The sequence below is a fragment of the Aegilops tauschii genome, chromosome 2 (assembly GCF_002575655.3).
Source record: "Aegilops tauschii subsp. strangulata cultivar AL8/78 chromosome 2, Aet v6.0, whole genome shotgun sequence".
Classification (NCBI taxonomy): Eukaryota; Viridiplantae; Streptophyta; class Magnoliopsida; order Poales; family Poaceae; genus Aegilops; species Aegilops tauschii.
Window position 1 is genome coordinate 359,670,025 of NC_053036.3, and position 20,756 is coordinate 359,690,780.

Consider the following 20,756-nt stretch of genomic DNA (forward strand, 5'->3'; position numbering starts at 1 on the left):
TACAAGCCCAGCCGTGCTTCACTATGGGTGTTTTCCTTCTGTCGAAGGGATTTTGTGAGAAATATGAGAAATTGATACGAGATTTCTGGTGGGGGGACGAAGAGGGCCATCGGAAAGTGCATTGGATGTCGTGGGAGCACATGACCCGACCAAAGAGAGCGGGTGGAATTGGTTTTAGGGACATGCATCTTTTCAACGTCGCGTTGTTAGCGAAACAGAGTTGGAGGCTCCTCCAGAACCCTGATAGTTTGTGTGCTAGGGTGCTCAAATCTAAATATTTCCCACATGGTAACCTGCTAGATACGGTGTTCACTTCAGATGCCTCACCGGTGTGGAAGGGAATTGAGGCTGGATTGGAGCTTCTCAAGAAAGGGATTATTTGGCGTGTGGGTGATGGAAAGAGCATTCAAATACAAAGAGACCAATGGATCCCTCGTAAGGAAGGACTGAAGACTGCTTCCTTGGTTAGGAGGTCTAGATTACGTTGCGTAAATCAGCTAATGCAACCGTCGAGCAAAGAATGGGATGTTGGGCTCGTGAAACAAATTTTCCATCCCTTTGATGCGGAAGAAATCTGCAAAATTCCCATCCCAAAGTCTAATGCGGAAGACCGAGTTGCTTGGCACTATGAGCGGAGTGGAATCTTTACTGTCAGAAGTGCGTATAGACTGGCTGCTTCAATCCAAGGTCAGACTCAACAAATCCCATCGAGCTCTTCCAGTGGACCAAATTCCAGGAGCATTTGGGATCTGATTTGGAAAGCAAAGGTTCCGCCAAAAGTGAGAATATTTGGGTGGCGTGTTGCTACAAATACGCTGGCCACTAAGAGGAATAAATGGAAGAGGACTCTGGAGGTGGATGCCACATGCGGTATATGTGGCTGTGAAGAGCAAGATGAATTCCATGCGGTGGTCGCTTGCACTAAAAGTATAGCACTAAGACATGAAATGAGAAAGGATTGGGATCTCCCCCTGGAATGCGCCTTCCAGAAAACTGGCCCAGACTGGCTGCAGGTGCTCCTAGATAAAATCCAGGAAGATATGCGTGCAAGGGTGCTCATGCTGCTGTGGAGAGGATGGCACTTGCGCGACAATTGTGTCCATGGGAAAGGCAATGAAACTATCAGACAATCTGTACTCTTTCTTCTAAAGTATGAGGAGGAGCTCCAACTAGCTCACGCTACACCGGCAGTGCCTGAGTCTGGGAAGGACGTGTGGCCACTAACCAACCTTGGGTTGCGTCGATCGGAGCAGACAACAATGAGGTGGAACGCCCCGGCACAAGGGACAGTAAAAATCAATTTTGACGCCTCGTACCTGTCAGACAGTGGGCAATGCTGGGCGGGAGCGGTCGTAAGGGATCACAGAGGGAAAGTGTTGGTGTCAGTGTGTAAGCAGGTTGGTTTTGCAGCAAGTGTGGAAGACGCAGAGGCTCGGGCGGCTTTGGCTGGCTTGGAGGCTTTAGCAGATGTGTACAGAGGACCAATCGTGCTTGAGATGGATTGCATGTTGATAGTCAGCGAGTTAAACAGAGAAACACGGAGCCTATCACCATGCTATGGAGTACTACGGGATACTCTGAATGCCCTGGCGGCTTTTTCATCCTTCAGTGTCACACATGTGAGCAGGAAACACAATTCACTGGCCCATGAGCTTGCAGCGGAGGCAAGGACGCATGGCGATCTTCAGCTCATCGCCAGGGTGCCGGACAGGCTGATGAATATGATGCAGAATGAATGTACTCCCACCATTTGAGTATTCTGTATACTCTGAGTATCTCAAAAAAAATTCTCCTCAACATCGGCACTCGGCAGGCAGGAAAACTCTCACTCCGCACAAGCATCTTCAACAACATATAAATAACAAAGAGACGTTCTTACAATTGCTTGATAAAATGTGATGGAAATCAAGGACAAAGATTGGAAATGAGAGGACAATGAAAGGATGAGGAGGTGCAGAACACTCGCACGTATATGCCAACTAAGAGCAAATCTATAACCGGACGCCCCATACCCGTCCGCACACATCTATAACCGGACGCCCCATACCTGTCCCAAACGTCCGGACAGGCTGCCCCATTACTGTTCGGACGCAAAAACGCCATCCAGCCGCCTTTTTATATCATGTCTAAACGCCTAGACTGATCGGCACTTCCCATATCTAGCCTAAATCTGGGGTGGATATAGGACGCCCGGACGCGCCCGTGCACGCTCGTCATGTAAGATTCGGCCCACGTTGGCCCACCAGACCCCAAATAAAATGGACCCTATCCGCACCTCCGGCCGAAACCCTAGCCACATTCTGCTCCACTCCCCTCCCCTCCAGCCCATTTCCTTCGCCCACAAGCTCCCGACCAGCAATCTCCTACCCTATCCGGCAGAGCGGGCAGAGGATACGAGTCCTACACCTCCAGATCCATTGACCCCGAGCTCATCCCACGCGACCCGAGGAGGAGATGACCGTCCGCCTTGCGCTCCACCGCTTCCGGGAGGAGGCCGTCTAACGGCAGAGCTCAGACTCCTTCCGTCGGGAATCCATAGCGTCTGCCCAAATGGGGCATGGATCCGGCGCGAGGTGTGTTGCCGCTGCCTCACCGGAGGCGGTGCAGTCCATTTGGCATCCGAATGCGCCAACGGACCGCTTCGTTGCCACGTAAATATGGAGGAGGTGAACGCATGGGCGTCCGCCGACGTCAATATGGTGCAACGTGCCAGCTGTGCAAGGTAGTGGGTCGGAGATGGTGGAAGCCCTCGCGATGGTGGACGTTGGTGAGGCGGAGTCGCATTCTTCGGTGCCTCGTATGGTGCACCAGTCCAGACACCGCAACCGCGTCATGGTGGACATCGCTGGCTCCTCCGAGGATGGATCCATGATTAATCTCACGTCCACCGACACCGTGAAGGTTCCGGACTTCGATGAGGAAGAGTAGGGATGGGAGACGGCGGTCCCTTGAGTTTCGTGCCGGTCAGTGTCCCGTGTGCTACTATACCTCGCCGACGCCCGGACAAACACTCTGAGGGGCGCAGCCAGCCGCCGGACATGGGCACGGCGGATCCGGACGAGCTTCGCTTAGAGTAGATTTTATGTTGCATGTAATAATATGGATTTGGTGATTTTAAAATAGTGTTTGTGGTTGCGGAATCGATTTTGTGATGTTCGGTCACTGTTCGCAGGCATTTGGGAGCTGAATTTTTGCAATTGCCGTTGTGGATGCTCTAACTATACATGCATATGGATAGGTTAACACAAATTGTTCAACATTTTCTCCATGCATATCAATGTAACCTCATTTATACTATATATAATACCAAAATACATGAAAATGACAATGTAGGCGCATGAGTTCCGGCAGAAAATTGATAGGTCCACAAGGAAATAATACCTATGTAATTTTCCAAATAAACAAAATATTGTAGGCCCAAAACAAGTTATCCAAACATATAATTAGAAGTATAAGCCCTTTCTTCCTTTCATTTTTGCGAAAGTATAGGCCCTTTCATGATCATTACCAGGCTAGGTAGGAGTAACACTCAACATTAATCCATCATGTAATCAATTATTTTCATTACTGTTTTCTAGATAAGTGCATTATAACTTCGAGATAACTATTCCTTGGAACATCTCTTGATTTTCTTATCATTTGGATTGTCTTTTCACTTTCACGTCCTTTATTCACTTTCATTTCATTTCTCTGTATTTCAAATCTTCATCAAATTATGGCCATTATATAAGGCCATGACTAATTATTTGTGACATCATAAGAAGGAAATTATCAGAGCATCATAATCATATATTGTTTGCATTCCCTGCGTGTATTTGCTCCTTAGTTCAACAAAATTGATGAAACATACTAACAACATTTAAAGAAATATAGGCCTTTAATGTTGAATATTCAAAGACACCGAAAGAATATAGATGTAAAGTAAATCGGAAGTTTTGGTCTATGCCACTACCAAACTTGGGTATTCAAAGGCCGCCACTCAAAATTCAAGACTTGGGTTTGTGCCACCAGTGCTCGTAGAGAACTTAGGTACATCCCCATGTCCACCATCTCTTCTGGTGCAACCAGGTTGTCGTCTCCTTTGGGTCGTTTACTTACATTTGGGACCATGACTCGGCCACGTCAACATGAGACTAGGTTGAGCTTTCGTCCACTGCTTCTTTAAAAGAGAGCATTCACCCACTATGGGCCCAGTGAGGAGACTCGGTTGACCTATAAAAAGGACACGCGGTTGAGCCTTCATTTGCATTGGGCCCACCAGTAAGGCTTGATAGTGACACATTCCAAAAAAGTTGGCGGGTATAGACCTTTTCTTCCCGCCACTTCAACTCACGTCCTCCTGTTGCTCCACCACTGCCGCCGCTACCTCACTAATGCCATGGCCTCCATCTGCCCGGATCATGATGGTGGCGAGGGACTTAGACCTCTGGAGTCTGGAGAAAGTGTTGTTTCTCCCACCAGGGTAAGAAGTCCACCTTTATTTTGTACTTCTTTTGCAATTCGAATAGCATGGTCATGCTCTGCTACCATGCGTAGGCCGATACCTCCCAATAACTTCATGATGATGTTGAAGATTCGGCATGGGTGTCACGCCGATTATTTGTCTGATGGTAGCTTGACAATTAGTGGCCGTTTTCACTATCAATTGCCTGTAGACGCCACCGTGGTAAGTCGAAGGATCTAATCGAGCAATTTGAGAAGTATCCCTATCAGCCCAACGAGCATCACCTGCTCAGGTACTATGGCAGCGGAATGGAGAAATTTATTGATGTTGCGGATAAGGATTGTTTGTGCATTATATTTTGTAAACACATGTCTATGAGGATTGTGTTCATGTAAGTTCATATGTTAACGATCAGACTGGAGTAGAGTGTGTCATTAATGATGAGAAAACATATCCACATGTGGCTCCAGCTGGCTAGGCGACTCATGAGGATGAGGAGGCCGAAGACAAGGCAGAGGCTGTGGTAAGAAGAAGAGGATAGGTCTATGATCTCCTTTGACAGCAGGGACGACCCTGATATGAAGACTAGGACTATCTTTAATTCCGCGCAGGATCGTAGATATGCACTTACAACTTATGCCTATGGTAGAGGGTTTGAGTACATTACTGAAAAGAGTGACCAAGAAATGCTTAGGGTGTATTGTACACAAACCAAATATTGTAAATCCCGATTACATGCATCTACAATGAAAATTGGCCATCCATTGTAGGTATTCCCTTGCATACAATGGGTATTTTCATATCTTAATATTGTTCTCCCTATGTTACCCTAATAATTTTTTTGTCCATTCAAAGTCAAGGTTAACACCGAGACACACACATGTCATACAATGCCGCCAAACAAGATAAGAAAGGCCCTGCTACTTTCATCATTTTATCTTTTTGCAGTCTTTAGGAATAGAAGGACCAAGAGGAAGTTGGAAATGTAGGAATTTGTAGTTGTGGCAATGTAATTCTGTTTGAACAATATTCTAGACCTGATGTGTTGTGTTTCCTTTTGGTGAAAAATGTCGTCCAAACAGTTGAATGATTGTGCTATTTGTTTATTTATAATTATATGAATTTCTAAAAAATGTTTTATGGCCAAAATTTGGTCTCGATTAACAAAAACTGCCCAAAGTTCAAAACTACTTGGCTAACTAAGCTGAAAGTTTTCCAGTTTGTCAAATACATCTATGTAGACTTACTGAGATTTTAAAGAATTTTTGAAGACTTGAGTTTTGGTTAGTTTTGCAAAAATTGTGGCATAAGTAGGCCAAAAGGGGCCATTTCTAAGCAAGTGTTTCTCTAACTTCGAGAAATCATGCAAGATTTTTATGACAAGCTCATGTAACAATATTAGGACACCGTGCCAAGATTGATTTTTTACAAATTTAATTTTCGTTATCTATTTTTTTCTTAAAAATTAGAAAAAATATCTAAATATAGATTATTGCATAACGAATGGTGATTTTAATTCAAATTTGTCATTGCAATCGTTAAAGCACGCGAACACAAAATTTTAAGTGAAAATGAGCTCAAATGATCACTTCAAATTGCTTGTGTGGATATTTGCATGTGATTTTATAGGACATTCCACTTCATTATATCTCTTACATGTATTCCTCTCAGATTTTATCATGATATATTGTACCAGTATAAGGAATCCTTATCCATTTTTAGAATTTTTAGACATTCTATCTTTTTAGCCTTAAATAGTTGGAGGTAATGCTACAAACATATTACATAGAAATGAAAAAGTTTGAAGTGGAAAAGAGCTAAACTGGATAATGAAATTGGTTTGAGTGGTACAAAATTGGATACTTTAGGTGAATTTTATGAAACTTCATCGGAGATTATCCATTTAGTGAAAAACCTATTATTTTTACTTTATATACTCTATCAACTTTTTATCACGAGGTTATATGTCTATATTTGGGTACAATGCCAAGTTTTAGTTTTGTTTCACATTATTTAGATATTTTATCATTTTTTTTCGAAACCATGCAAAACTTCTGGCTTAATCTACCATAGTAGAAAGTTGAACATTTGGTCCATTACTAGTACATGACCTCAAATTGCATGTATATATATACATATATGTAAATTATATGGGACACCTAGGTGCCTGCCCGTTATAGTAAGTGATATTCATTATGCATGATATACAATCCACGACATATGACTTTCCAAAACTTTGTTTGCATGCACTATCAGCTCTAATAGGCAATTATTGCTTTCCAAAAACAATATCCTACTACTTTCCTTTGCATTGATTCCTTTCCAAACAAAAAGGATATGTATATTCCTTTCCAAACAAAAAGGGTATGTATATACGCTTTGATTTTTTTACGTATCAGATATGACCAAATAATACGAAATATTGTCGCAAATGTCTATATGTGTAATTACGACGTATATTATGCATTCTTCTGATGTTTTACTTTTCAAGGTTTGTAGTGTTAAAAAAATTAGGGCCGGGTCACACTTTTTGGCGACTAATATTTCTATTCAAAATAAGGCCATCAGATAATATAAAATGTAATCCTAATTATTTTTTACTTTTAGAAATATATATGATGCATGCTGAATATCCACACACAATTTTTTTTAGTTTTAGGAATGTACGTTGCATGCCAATACCCATACGTGATTTTTCGTACATACATGGACCTAACATATCATACCCGCATACCCTTTTTCAATATATGCATGCTTTGAAGATATACATAAAACTAATACACTTTGAACGATACATAACCCCAAAAAATGATACACCATTTTTAATACACGTAAATTATTTTGAGACCTAATATTTGAACACTTTCAAGTAGTTGCCAAGCAGAAATTGAAGGTGGAGGGAATGAAGGATTTTGCTAATTAATGGGTGGAATCCCCTCTAGGCCCTAGTTGTCCTGCACATACCGGATGGTAGAGTAGGCAAGGATCCGTCGCTGGTCTCATAGGTCCACACCCCATCAAAAATTTAACAGTAGGAGATTCACCACTTCATACCAACGTACCCTTATTACAGCCCTGTTACATCATTTTTGATACATAGATTCCAAGACCACACTTCTGTATCACAAGTCACAACTAAATGCTAGCTTACATATATCATACCTGGCATGGCTCCATCTTGGGCACATGCCCAAGTCATCCAAACTATGCAAGTGGAGCATGTGCACCGTAAGTCTATAAGGCCGAAGATGGTGATGGTGCAACTGGATATAGTAGAACCAGGTTGGGAGGAGATTTTAGTGCCTGGACCACTTGACAGCATGTCCATTAAGCTTGAACAGTGCACCACTAAATTAATACTTTTGCTAGTAAAGGAGATTATTCTCAAAGAGGTGTCATCTCCTCGAATTTTACCACCGGGAAACCATAAGAGTAGGGTGAGCCAACCCTCTCCTCTAGGAGGTAGTGAAGATCATGTCACATTCGACGAGTTGCAACATCTAGGCATCGGTATGGAAATTAATGCAGTCAATAACTCTGAGAACTAAGAAAATTTGCAAAGAGTATTGTATCATGAAACAAGATTGAAAATGAGATCTAATAGCAGTAGTACAAGAGTACAAAACGAACATACACATTTGTTCCCACAGTTCCATACAACACAATCAGGTATTCTTAGGAGATCATAAGAGAAAATTAAATTGAACTCGAAGTCATGCAAGAAACAGGAAAACCCATGTACGGCCCTAGTGCGTGATGAACAACATATCTTGTCTCCAATTCCGAATTTGCTCAGCTTCAGTATCTGCGCTAGCCACTAATGATGACATGGTCACCCACAAAAGACGTGTATATACATGTGAAGTTGATGCAGAATAGTCCTGATGAAACCTAGTTCGTCTATCAGGTCAGGCATAACACGTTTCTGCAATTTCTGTTGGAAGAACAGAACTGTAAGAAAGTAACAATTATATATATTGTAAGAAAAGTATGTTGAAAACATAATTGAATGGAAATATTACCAGGAGTTTGTTCTTAATGTTAGACTTCGCCAAAGTGTGCATGAGTGGCACGAATGAATGATTAGTTTATCCAGTTTTATAATTGTCCAAAAACAAGTCAATACGATTAATAAACTTTTTTGCATGGCATGATTCTCCACACAATTCGTTTGTGTGTATTATCTAGTTTGAAATAAGCTACGATAGGGATTGACTATTCGTCACCCTGGGTGAGGAATAGTTATTCTTCACCCACCTCTATTTTAACATCTATGCAACGTAATTTTACGTTTCGTAAATTTTTGCCTTATTTTAGAGATAAAAGAGAACGTAAGAAAACCTATAATCGTCGTAAAAAAAATTATGTTACGTAAAATTACAAATGTAAAAACATGGTGTAAAATGTACATAAAATACATTTTTTGACCTATATTTTTTTGTTAATGCCAAATTTTATACAGTAAATCAATATGAATGTAACTATTTGTATTTTAAATTTAATTTATTTATGAAATGGTCGTAAGATTACCTCGGGTGAAGAATAAATTATTCTGCACCCTGGGTGATGAATAGTAATACTATATATATATATATATATATATATATATATATATATATATATATATATATATATATATATATATATATATATATATATATATATATATATATATATATATATATATATATATATATATATATATATATATATATATATATATATATATATATGCAAGTCGAGAGCAACTAGTAATGAATGTCAAATTAGTACGGTAGTAAGTAATACCTATACTATGCGAACATGGATGCAATAGAAAGGATAATTTTACGAAGTTATGTTTAAAAGATCATATATGGATGAGTGACTGGATCATTGGACTGTTGCACAAAGATGGAGCAAGCAGGGTTGCCTCTAAAGTGAGGTACATTTCCTTATCAACTCAGAGGCCATATAGTTCCATAAATTAGGTCCAATTGTTGCTGGTGAAAGAGATTATTTCTTGTTCGTTCCTAAAAAGGACACTCAAAGTAAAGCTTTCTTTTGTCTCAAGGAAAGTTGTAACTTTAGTTATGTCAAAAAAAATGTTGACCTTCTCTAAGAAATCGTGTGCATTGCAAAGTAGTGGATGACCCAATGAAAATGAAAGCAAATAAAGAAGTGGTTCTTACATAGCAATATTAACTGATTTGTTTTACAACAGGTGTGCTGGTCTATCAGCGAATTACAGTCTTTAGAAAGTATGTTGAGATAACCATATGTACAATTAATTCTCAAATATAGCAACCGTGATGTTACAAAAGTTGACAATTGTAAAGTGGGTAGATCTGATTATGTAGTTGGTATGAAGAACATGTTTTATGTATAGTTGGATACTGATGTAGCAATAGGTAAAGTATAGGCCGTGGTGTGTAGGTTAAAATATGTATGAAAGGAGTAATATATTAAAAGATTTTCAATATCACAGAATGGCAGAGTGAATAATGTTTAGTTTACAAAAGAAATGTATGTTGCACTGATGAGAATAGTCATGAGCAAATAATCAAAAGCAGTTCAGTGAATGTTTCATATGGACTTAATTACACATAAGTTGGATCCACATTTTGTTTAGTGAATAAGTTACCACATAATTACAAATAGTCTACAATGAACTAACAAGCAAATATGACATATGATGATTAAGATTTCAGTAGTTATTTAAAACTCGTCGTTCTTTCTCTGAAGTGTGTGTTCTGGAAGGAAGAGGGAGAAGCACTTGTTCTTCACAACGTTCTCATCACCACGCAAGCCTCTGAGACCGTAACATATTGCGCACTAGAGAATTACGAACAATCCATTTAGTACAAAATTAGCTTTCGACCTTGATTTGAACGAGATTAAGAGAGAGATATGTTAATTTACCTCCATTTGATGCACTGCATTCAGCTACATTGGGGTTTTCTTGCCCAGGGCAAGTTGGGACAATAATAATAGATGGTTGCTGATGGTTGGAGCCGTGGACTTCCAACTACCGGTGGTAGCAACATTTGGTAGGAGTGAGGACATAATATATCTAGAGGATGACACTGGAAAGGAAGAAGATGAGGGGAAAAGAGCAGCAGCAAATAAGTTGATGCGTCTACGGACTAGGCACGACAGAAATAAGTGTTCCGTAATCGAAACCACGACGTGTGGGATGGGCGCATGAAAAAAAAAGTATGAAACAACCAAACTCACGGAGAGTTGTTCTAGTGGTAGGTTTCACACAACGAAACTTGGTATGTACATATGTGTGTGTAATGCAAGTTTTGACGGACAGAACTTAAACTACGATTGTAAGTTAGAAAAGAAACGGGAGGTAAGTTTCGTAGAATGTAACTTGACAGAACAAGATCTATAAGGTTAGAAGCATGAAATCGTAATGTCATATGTGTTATCTTTTCAAGGAATTCTACATGAAATTGAGCAGCTCAAAGGACTTCTCGGTATTCCTTTTGCTCTTGAACTAGTTATCTTAGCTTCTTAGGCAATCTAGAACACCAGAAATGGCTTCGTCTTCAAGGATTTGGTTCCTTGCAGCTGTAGGCGGAAATTTAAGGAGGAGCTCAAGTGGATTTTGCTGCGAGCCCAGAGACTGTCTTACCACAACTTTGAATCATGGGTGAACTCCTTTAGATAGTTCCCCTTTTGATTCTGCCGTTGTGTTTGTTGCATTATTTTCTTTTATTAAATAGGTTTTGTTTATTTTCTGTCAGTATATATTCCTTTTCCTTGTTTGTTTGTTTGAGGACCTTCTTTTGTATCCTTTATTCCAAAAATCAATAAAAATACGTAGCAGTCCTGTTGTTTTCCTAAAAAAAAGACGAGCAAAGAATTGAAAGAAAGAACATACTCCACTCAGTTTCATGCATGTAGTCATAATGACAATTAGCTACTTCCTCCACTCAGTTTCTTTGCATGCATGCGGAGTATTAATGATCCCAGTAAACAAGAAGAAAAGTTAACTTGTAAAGCAGGCATTAAATTTTACATTGTTACATGTAATTCAAGTTTGTGGCCTTGTATATAAAAATGGAGGAAGTAGATGAAGAAGGTGAACAGTAACAATGGCTGGCTGGAACATGATTGAAAAGAACAGCCGCTTTAAAAATAAAGAACGAATTGAACAAAATGGGATGATCCAGCCTACGTACACGAACATAAATGTAGAAAAACAGTCATGATCCAGAAACGTACACGAACAAGTTTACGGATCACGACGTAAACCAACGGCTCTAGACGGATGTGCCTCTGTGAATTTCTGGCTTGTATCATCTCAATTATCTCAGCACAATCCAAATTAAGCATACTCCATTGCTCCTCAGTTGGTTAATTAGCAATGATTAGGCCGTGGACGACTGCATAAGCTTCGGCCATTCATCGGGGCCTTCGGCCATTCTCCAGACCACGTGCATCCGACACCACAGCGCCGGTTGTGCCGGTTAATGTGTCTACATCAAAGTAGACATCAACGTTTAACACTTTGACAACTTTCACCACCACCCCGCAAAAAAAAAAATCACCACCCCACTCAGTGGCTTTCCCGACACATGATTTCTAATCTTTGGCTTCGCAGTTGATTGGCTTTTGATTTTACGTCCATATCAAAAAAGCACACCACAATGATATACCCTCATCAGACGGCATCCGAATCTTTTCTTCTTCTTTCAGCATCAGAGCAGCTGTGCATGTCTCGTTGGCCATTAATTCCTCCCTCCCTTTTCCTTTCCACATTCCTTCGCCCTCATTCTTCTCATCAACACAAACACATCTTCCACCATCAGCAGCCGAGGCAGCCGGTAAGACACATTGGCCAGCAGGACTGTACTGCCGCAGCAGGAGTGTACACTGTAGATGATGGACTGGGCCCCTGTGGTGGTAGGGGTGGTGTTGTTCGTGGTGCTCTCGCCGGGGCTGCTGTTCGAGCTGCCGGGGACGTATGGGAGGATCGACTTCGGCGGCCTCCGCACCACGGGCAAGTCCATCTTCGTCCACACCCTTGTCTTCTTCACCATCTTCGCCGTCATCATCCTCGGGTTCGAAGTCCACATCTACACCGGCGCCTAGCTAGCTGCATATGCATTACATGCCTGTGTGCCTTACCTAATGAAGCACCTCTCGCCAACGTTGCCACTCCGATCAGCATGCGCCCTGTTTCATATGCGTGTGGTTAATTGATTAGTCAAGGTGGGCACGTACTACCTCCGATCCAAAATAGTTGCGCAGTTTCGAATTAAGGTTAATTCAATCTTAATTTAAACATGTGACACTTATTATGAATCAAAGTGAGTAGTTTATTACTATCTCTGTAACGTCTTATATTAAATTACACAGAACGTGGATACTGTAAAGTAGTTCAGCGAACTGCATCTTATTGTTCAGCCTGTACCAAGCAATCAAAGTCTTAATTAACATACAGCTTCTCATGACCTTTCGTTGGATTCATCAACATCGGCATAGTTTCGTTTCATTTGGTCTTTTGTCATAGGGTTTGTGGTACATCATGGACGATCCATTTTGATGACCTCGGACTTTATACTCCATCCGTCCAAAAAAGCTTGTCCCTTATATGGATGTATCTAACACCAAATTAGTGCTAGATACATCCATTCGAGAAACAAGCTTGGGACAAGCTTTTCCAGACGGAGGAAGTATTTATGTAAGTTGTTTCATAGGTGCTAGGCTTTGGATGGCATCGGTTAATAACCAATACAGTCTTTCTAAATCTCAGTCAACTGAGATTTCATTATATCTCAGTCGATGCTATATTCATAAGATCTGACATTGAGATCCGTGCATATTTTTCTTTCTTCTTTCTTAAATGTTATGTCACTTGACTGAGACCTAGCCACACTCTAACCAGTAATATATGGTTGTGTGCATCACTCGATGCAGAGGCCGAGATTTATTACCTTTTTTCAAGGAGAAATAAATAGAAACATACTAAAATAAGTTGGAGGACCATGTAACGCTGGCCATTCAAAATGAAACACATTGGCGTTATTTTTCTAAAACACTCACGCAACTCAAATATACAGTCATAGAGAGATTACAAACTAAATATATGTCATATATTTAGTTTGTAGATGCAAACTTGGAGAGCAAGTGAAAAGTTCTCCATTAATCTTGATCAATTACGTGTTTTTTACACAAATATAATAGAGATTACTTCCCCATTCTATTGGCTTTTCTTCTTTATTTGTGCTACTAGATGACCTGTTGTGCTATTGACGCACATACCAACTGCAACCCAGAAAGTAAGTGAATTATATGAGGTATTTTCCCTAAATTGTCTACAACATTGGAATACGCTTGTAATACTACGTTTATACAGCTGTCCTTCGTGCTCGGCATAAGCGTTAGGTTGGCGAATGATGCGCCAGGCCTCCGGCACGTCCTTGGTAACTCCTTCCATTAGATGTAGGCCAGGATGGGCCCGATCCATGTTGGGATAACCACGCGGTCTCGTAGCCACGTGACTGGTTGTGGCCTCTCAGTCAGAGAGGAGTGATCCACCCGAATTCACCCTGGTTTTGGATGCTGTTGGGCTGGCCGGTTGGTTTGCTTACCTTGGTTCGCGGCCCTTCCATGCTTCCTTGGTTGTTCGGTATAAGGTTGTCATGTGATTCATGGGTCAAATTAGCGTCTAATGGCGTGGTGGGCCGGCCATTTCCCTGCTTCTGGTTTACCTCCTTTTGCTCGGCTCTTGCCCGGGTGGAAGCCTGGTCGTTCCGTAAGGTTGCCTTTCAGATATCATTTACACGTGCCTAACTCTCTTCCTATGATTTGGCCCGCTACGTCATCCACAAAGACAAATTGCAGCCACGAAGCAAATCAACTGTGAGGCCCGATCTGCTACAACTACAACACAATGCTATGTAATGGTATGCCAAATTAATATTGCACCATGGCATACCATAGGGGGGCGTCTGGTTCCTCACACGCAAGCTGCGTTTCATAAAATCTTTCATGAAGTCATCGTTCGTCGGGGCAATTGGTCAAGGAGCGTCACATGACTACATGCCGGCCAAGGTAACACCAAACCGGACAAAGCAAGCAACATGGCTTTGACCCGAACTAATTACAGCCGAAAATTACGTGAACTATTTTAGCTACCTTTTTACCCCGCATAAATAGGTCTATTTGAATACAGTTGTATGGCAAAATGGTAACAACCTTTCCTGTTTTCTGAAGACTGCAAGCCGAACACACCCAAACAACTTTGATAGACACGTCTGGGCTAGCTCTTGCCTCTTGGCCCGTATATGATGACCTGGCATGTGATGAGACTCTTCCGCATGGCTATGTCAGCTTGATACGGTTGCCAGAGGGCTTGTTGGGAAGTCAATCGTCAGCCTGCTTTGAATGGACATCCAGGGTTTACCTACATAAAGAACCTCGCACAGATGGGTGTCCTAAGGGCGTGCTTTGGGAGGTGAGCCCGACCTTTGATCGCTGCGGTCTGGATGGGCAGTGTGTTTTGGGACCCCTGACTGGAAAACCTATGAACAACATATCTTATGAGCGATCCGGACAGGGGCAAAAAAACAGATGCAACCAGAATTTAGGTGAACTACTTGAAGGACGTTCTTCGTAGATTGTGTGCAACTGATCATGTTTCTATTGGTTTGTATTTGCCTTGCATTTACTAATGACATACAATGATGATCGATTCACATATCTTTCTTTGGTAATACATAAGTTGTTTGCTTGAGGAGGTGGATTGATGTAACGCCTGGATATTTGAGCTACAATAAAACTTCTGCTAATGATGCCACGTCACCTCCGTCACATGCTAATCACGTGTTAGTTCAAAACGTTTCAAATTTAAATTTGAATTAATGACAAACAACCAAAGTTTTCAAACATTAAAAAAATGTTCGGAATGTGACTTAATTAAGTTTACTAAATTAGGTACAACCTATGTATTTTTTCAAAAAATAAAATGTTAGGTAAATAAAGAGAAAACAGAAAAGAAAATAAAGAAAAAGGGAATAGATCAAAAACAGAAAACAAACTAACAAAAAAATGAAAGGGAAACCCCCTCCCCCTCACTAGGCTTTGGCCCAGCTCACAGCAGGCCGGCCCACCTAGCCCAACCGGCCGGCCCCACCCCCACTCACATTATCCCCTCACCTATCGAAACCCAAACCGCACACCCGCACTCCCCTCCCCCCACGTCCCTCTCCCCCTCCCCGATCCAGATCGGATCGGGGAACGAACCCCCACGTCGCCCCGACCCCGTCGACGATCCCCGCCGCCTCGCTGTCCTCCTCCTCGACACCTCGCTGGAGCTGCCCCGCCGTCCTCGCCATCGTCGTCGTCGTCCCCATCTTCCTCCCTGAGCCCCACTGCCCCGTGCCCTACAGCCCCGCGGTGAGGCTCCGGCCTCCTCTCTCCCTCGCCCCGCGTGCTCACCGTGCGCCGTCCGCCCCCGTCTCTGCTCCTGCGCCCCACCGTGGCCATCGCCCGCGCGCGCCCTGGCCGCGCGCCCGCGTCGGCCAAGCCCCGCCTTGCCCCCGTCGTGCCCACTCCCGCAGCCCCGCTACTGCCGCGCCCTGCTCGTCGTCGCTTGTTGCTCGCCCATCGTGGCCACGCTCACCGCCATCTCGCGTGTGCCCGCTCGCTCGTGGCCTCGGCCACCACGCCTGCAGCCCCCACCGCGCGCACCCGCAGTCGCCCGCGACCTGCTGCTGCTGCACTGCTCCGCCGCGCCGCGCCTGCTCTGCAGCCCCGCAGCGCCCACACGAGCCCCTGCTCGGCGGCCAGCGCGCGTCCGCCGCTGTGCCCGCGCTCGCCGCCCGCCCGCGCGCCACGCCGCTCCCCTCGCCGCCTGCGCCGTGCTCGTCGTCGTCCCCTGCCCGGCGCCACTCCGGCCTCCTCGCTGCCCGCCTGCGTCGCTGCCGTTGGCGCCGGCGTTCGCCTCTGGCCTCGCCCCACTGCGCCCAATCGGGCGCTCAAACCGCGCCCGTAACCCGTCGCCCGCACACCCGTTAGCCCGACCTGTCGTGGCCTTGGGCCGCTGCCAAACGGGGCCCAGACCCTATAACGAATTTATAAAAAAGAAGAATTTAAAAATAATTAGTTAAATAGATAATTAACTTAATTAAGTCTGATAAATTAACCTAATTAACCTAATTAACTACTGTTAATTAACTAAACCGTCAATGACATGCGGGACCCACACGTCAGCGACCTAGTCAACACCTCTGTTGACTGCTGACGTCATGCTGATGCAATAATGCTATTTTCGAATTAATTTAATAATAATAATTTAAAAATTGATTAAATCTTTAAAAATTAATATAAAATAATCTATAACTCGGATGGAAAAACTGTGTACATGAAAGTTGCTCAGAACGACGAGACGAATCCGGATACGCAGTCGTTCGTCCGCCACACATCCCTAGCATAGCGAACACGCAATTTTCCCCCTCCCGTTCATGTGTCCGAAAATGCGAAACACCGGGAATACTTTCCCGGATGTTTCCCCCCTTCGCCGATATCACCTTCTACCGTGTTAGGGCACACCTGGCACCATTACTTGTCATGGCATGCATCAATATGCATCTGTTTGCATTGTATTCATTGTTTCTTCCCCCTCTTCTCTCCGGTAGACTACTAGACTCACGCCGCTGATGGTGCCCCAATCGGCTACGTTGTTGACAACCCCTCCTTGCCAGAGCAACCAGGCAAGCCCCCCCCCTTGATCAACCCGATATCGCCTATTCCTTCTCTCTACTGCTTGCATTAGAGTAGGGTAGCATGTTACTGCTTTCGGTTAATCCTATTCTGTTGCATAGCCTGTCTTTGCCACTACTGTTGTTACCTTTACCTGCAATCCTAAATGCTTAGTATAGGATGCTAGTATTCCATCAGTGGCCCTACATTCTTGTCCGTCTGCCATGCTATACTATCGGGCCATGATCACTCGGGAGGTGATCACGGGTATATAGTTACATACATATTATATGATACATGTGGTGACTAAAGTCGGGTCGGCTCATAGAGTACCCGCAAGTGATTCCAATGTGGGGGCTGAAAGGACAGGTGGTTCCATCCCGGTAGTGGTGGGCCTGGGTTCCCGATGGTCCCCGACTGTTACTTTGTGGCGGAGCGACAGGGCAGGTTGAGACAACCTAGGTGAGAGGTGGGCCTGGCCCAGGTCGGCGTCCGTGGTTACATCAAATAACACGCTTAACGAGATCTTGGTATTTGATCTGAGTCTGGCCATTGGCCTATACGCACTAACCAACTACGCGGGAACAGTTATGGGCACTCGACGTCGTGGTATCAGCCGAAGCCTTCTTGACGTCAGCGACTGAGCGGCGCGCGCTGGATTGGACTGGAACGCCTGCTCTTGTATTAGGGAGGCTAGGTCTGCTTACCGGCCGCGTACGCAACGTGCAGGTGTGCAATGGGCGATGGGCCCAGACCCCTGCGCGCATAGGATTTAGACCGGCGTGCTGACCTCTCTGTTGTGCCTAGGTAGGGCTGCGACGTGTTGATCTTCCAAGGCCGGGCATGACCCAGGAAAGTGTGTCCGGCCAGAGGGATCGAGCGTGTTGGGTTATGTGGTGCACCCCCTGCAGGGGAGTTTATCTATTCGAATAGCCGTGTCCCTCGATAAAAGGACGACCCGGAGTTGTACCTTGACCTTATGACAACTAGAATCAAATACTTAATAAAACACACCCTTTCAAGTGCCAGATACAACCCGGTGATCGCTCTCTAATAGGGCAACGAGGAGAGGATCGCCGGGTAAGATTATGTTATGCGATCATACTTGGTTAACTTACCATCTACTCTCTTCTACTGCTTCAAGATGGAGGCTGCCAGAAGCGTAGTCTTCGATAGGACTAGCTATCCCCCTCTTATTCTGGCATTCTGCAGTTCAGTCCACAGATAATACCCATTTCATTGATACCAATGCATATGTAGTGTAGATCCTTGCTTGCGAGTACTTTGGATGAGTACTCACAGTTGCTTTGCTCCCCCTTTTCCCCCTTTCCTTTCTTCTTGGTTGTCGCAACCAGATGCTGGAGCCCAGGAGCCAAACGCCACCGTCGACGACGACTCCTACTACACTGCGGGTACCTACTACTACGTGCAGGCCGTCGGCGACAACCAGGAGTAGTTTAGGAGGATCCCCGGCAGGAGGCCTGCGCCTCTTTCGATCTGTAGCCCGGTTTGTGCTAGCCATCTTATGGAAACTTGTTTAACTTATGTTTGTACTCAGATATTGTTGCTTCCGCTGACTCGTCTATGATCGAGCTCTTATATTCAAGCCCTCGAGGCCCCTGGCTTGTAATATGATGCTTGTGACTTATTTTATTTTTAGAGTTGTGTTGTGATATCTTCCCGTGAGTCCCTGATCTTGATCGTACACGTTTGCGTGTATGATTAGTGTACGATTGAATCGGGGGCGTCACAATTGAGCCTGAGTTTTTTTTTCATATTCTAGCCGGATTAATAGAAAACCGAACTGCATCGCCCACGGCAAATGACCCGAACAATCATAACTGGACATCCTCACCCGGAACCACATGAGAAGAAGGAAACCAGGCGAACCGACTAGACAATGTAAGCGCCAGGAAAGAGCACACGCCAAACGACCAGGCCGGAGGGGTCAATAGCCGGGAGAGATGACAAAGCATGCCATTCGTCAAGCCTTACCAATCAAAGTCTAGACAGACCTACCAAAACACCCCGTTCGACCAGACCGCAGTGCTCAGAGTCGGGACCACATCCCAAACCATGCGCTACGACCAAGGTAGAAGAGGCTGAGCGTGTGGCTTATAGCTCATACGGCCGTACCATCCATATGTCGCAAATGCACATAAGGCACTACATGTGCATGCAATGCAAAAGAACTGATGGCCTCACATATACTGGATATGATGTCTTGTGCAGGGGCCAAAAGCATGAAAAGACAACCTTTATATTTCATCAAGCCTTATGGCAACTGTTGTGCCCAAGAAGTCCACTACGAAAAAAACCCAAGCTAAATCTCCCAAGAAGCCCAGAGCCATAGCAGATGCCCCAGATGCACGTCCCCGCCTCAGGAAGCTTAGGACCCAACTGCCTATTATGATGACAAAGAAAGACTAAAAGCATTGGAAAACAACGATCCATATGCCCCAGTAGCAAACAAGACTACCATAAATCCCAGATTTTACACTACTAAGCAGCATGATCTCTATGAGACTATTTCGTTTGACAAAGACACAACGGTCCATGTTATGCAATATATTGATTGGGAATTCATTAATAAGCATAAAAACATCTAACATGTGCACACCAAAACTTTGAAACCTTGGATCCTAACAAGTCTATGTCAGAAGCCCAACCCCCTTGGCATGAAGAGCTCATAATGCAATTCTATGCCACAATTCTCATCCATCCAGGTAGTGGAATCAAATGGATAACCGATGGTGTGTTATATGAATCTTTGACTAAAGAGCGGGCAGAGATTCCTAGCCGCCCACCCAAAGATGAAAATTTATTTATAAAAAGAGGTAAACACACTTGCAGTACCTTGACCTGTCTAGCGCGGTTACTTTGGTGCCCAAAGCTACAAAATACATGAAACATGTACTCTAACTTGTCCAAGCACAATGGCATGTCGATACCGACATCAAATACGAAGAAGCGTCGATCTTACCCAACACCTAGTAAACTCATGTCCACATAAACGGAAGTAGCTGGAACCGAGCACGAAGGTGTGCCGATGTTGTATAGTGTCGAGTACACCAGACACAGTCTATCGGCACCACCCTTGACGACGCCTTAAACATAGTTGTCGACGCGCCGCCTCATGCATCACCGCTATCCAACAAAATGATGATGACTTGTTTGAACGACACGTCTTTCGTGTCCGATCACGTGTCCCACAACTCGAGCTCATTGTCATACTAATGAAGGAAATATGCCCTAGAGGCAATAATAAAGTTGTTATTTATATTTCCTTATATCATGATAAATGTTTATTATTCATGCTAGAATTGTATTAACCGGAAACTTAGTACATGTGTGAATACATAGACAAATAGAGTGTCCCTAGTATGCCTCTACTAGACTAGCTCGTTATTCAAAGATGGTTAACTTTCCTAGCCATAGACATGTGTTGTCATTTGATGAACGGGATTACATCATTAGAAAATGATGTGATGGACAAGACCCATCCGTTAGCTTAGCACTATGATCGTTTAGTTTATTGCTATTGCTTTCTTCATGACTTATACATGTTCCTATGACTATGAGATTATGCAACTCCCGAATATCGGAGGAACAC

The 20,756-nt window shown here is 43.6% G+C and overlaps 1 protein-coding gene across 1 annotated transcript; it reads left to right on the forward strand.

Annotated features, from left to right (window-relative positions):
- Positions 1-12,177: 12,177 nt before the first annotated feature.
- Positions 12,178-12,874, forward strand: LOC120973424 (uncharacterized). Its single transcript, XM_073508579.1, has one exon. The coding sequence runs from the start codon at positions 12,317-12,319 to the stop codon at positions 12,527-12,529; it is 213 nt and encodes a 70-aa protein (XP_073364680.1). The 5' UTR covers positions 12,178-12,316; the 3' UTR covers positions 12,530-12,874.
- Positions 12,875-20,756: the final 7,882 nt, after the last annotated feature.

Coding starts and splice junctions, on each gene's coding strand:
- LOC120973424 (XM_073508579.1), top strand. CDS start 12,317: ATGATGGACTGGGCCCCTGTGGTGGTAGGGGTGGTGTTGTTCGTGGTG.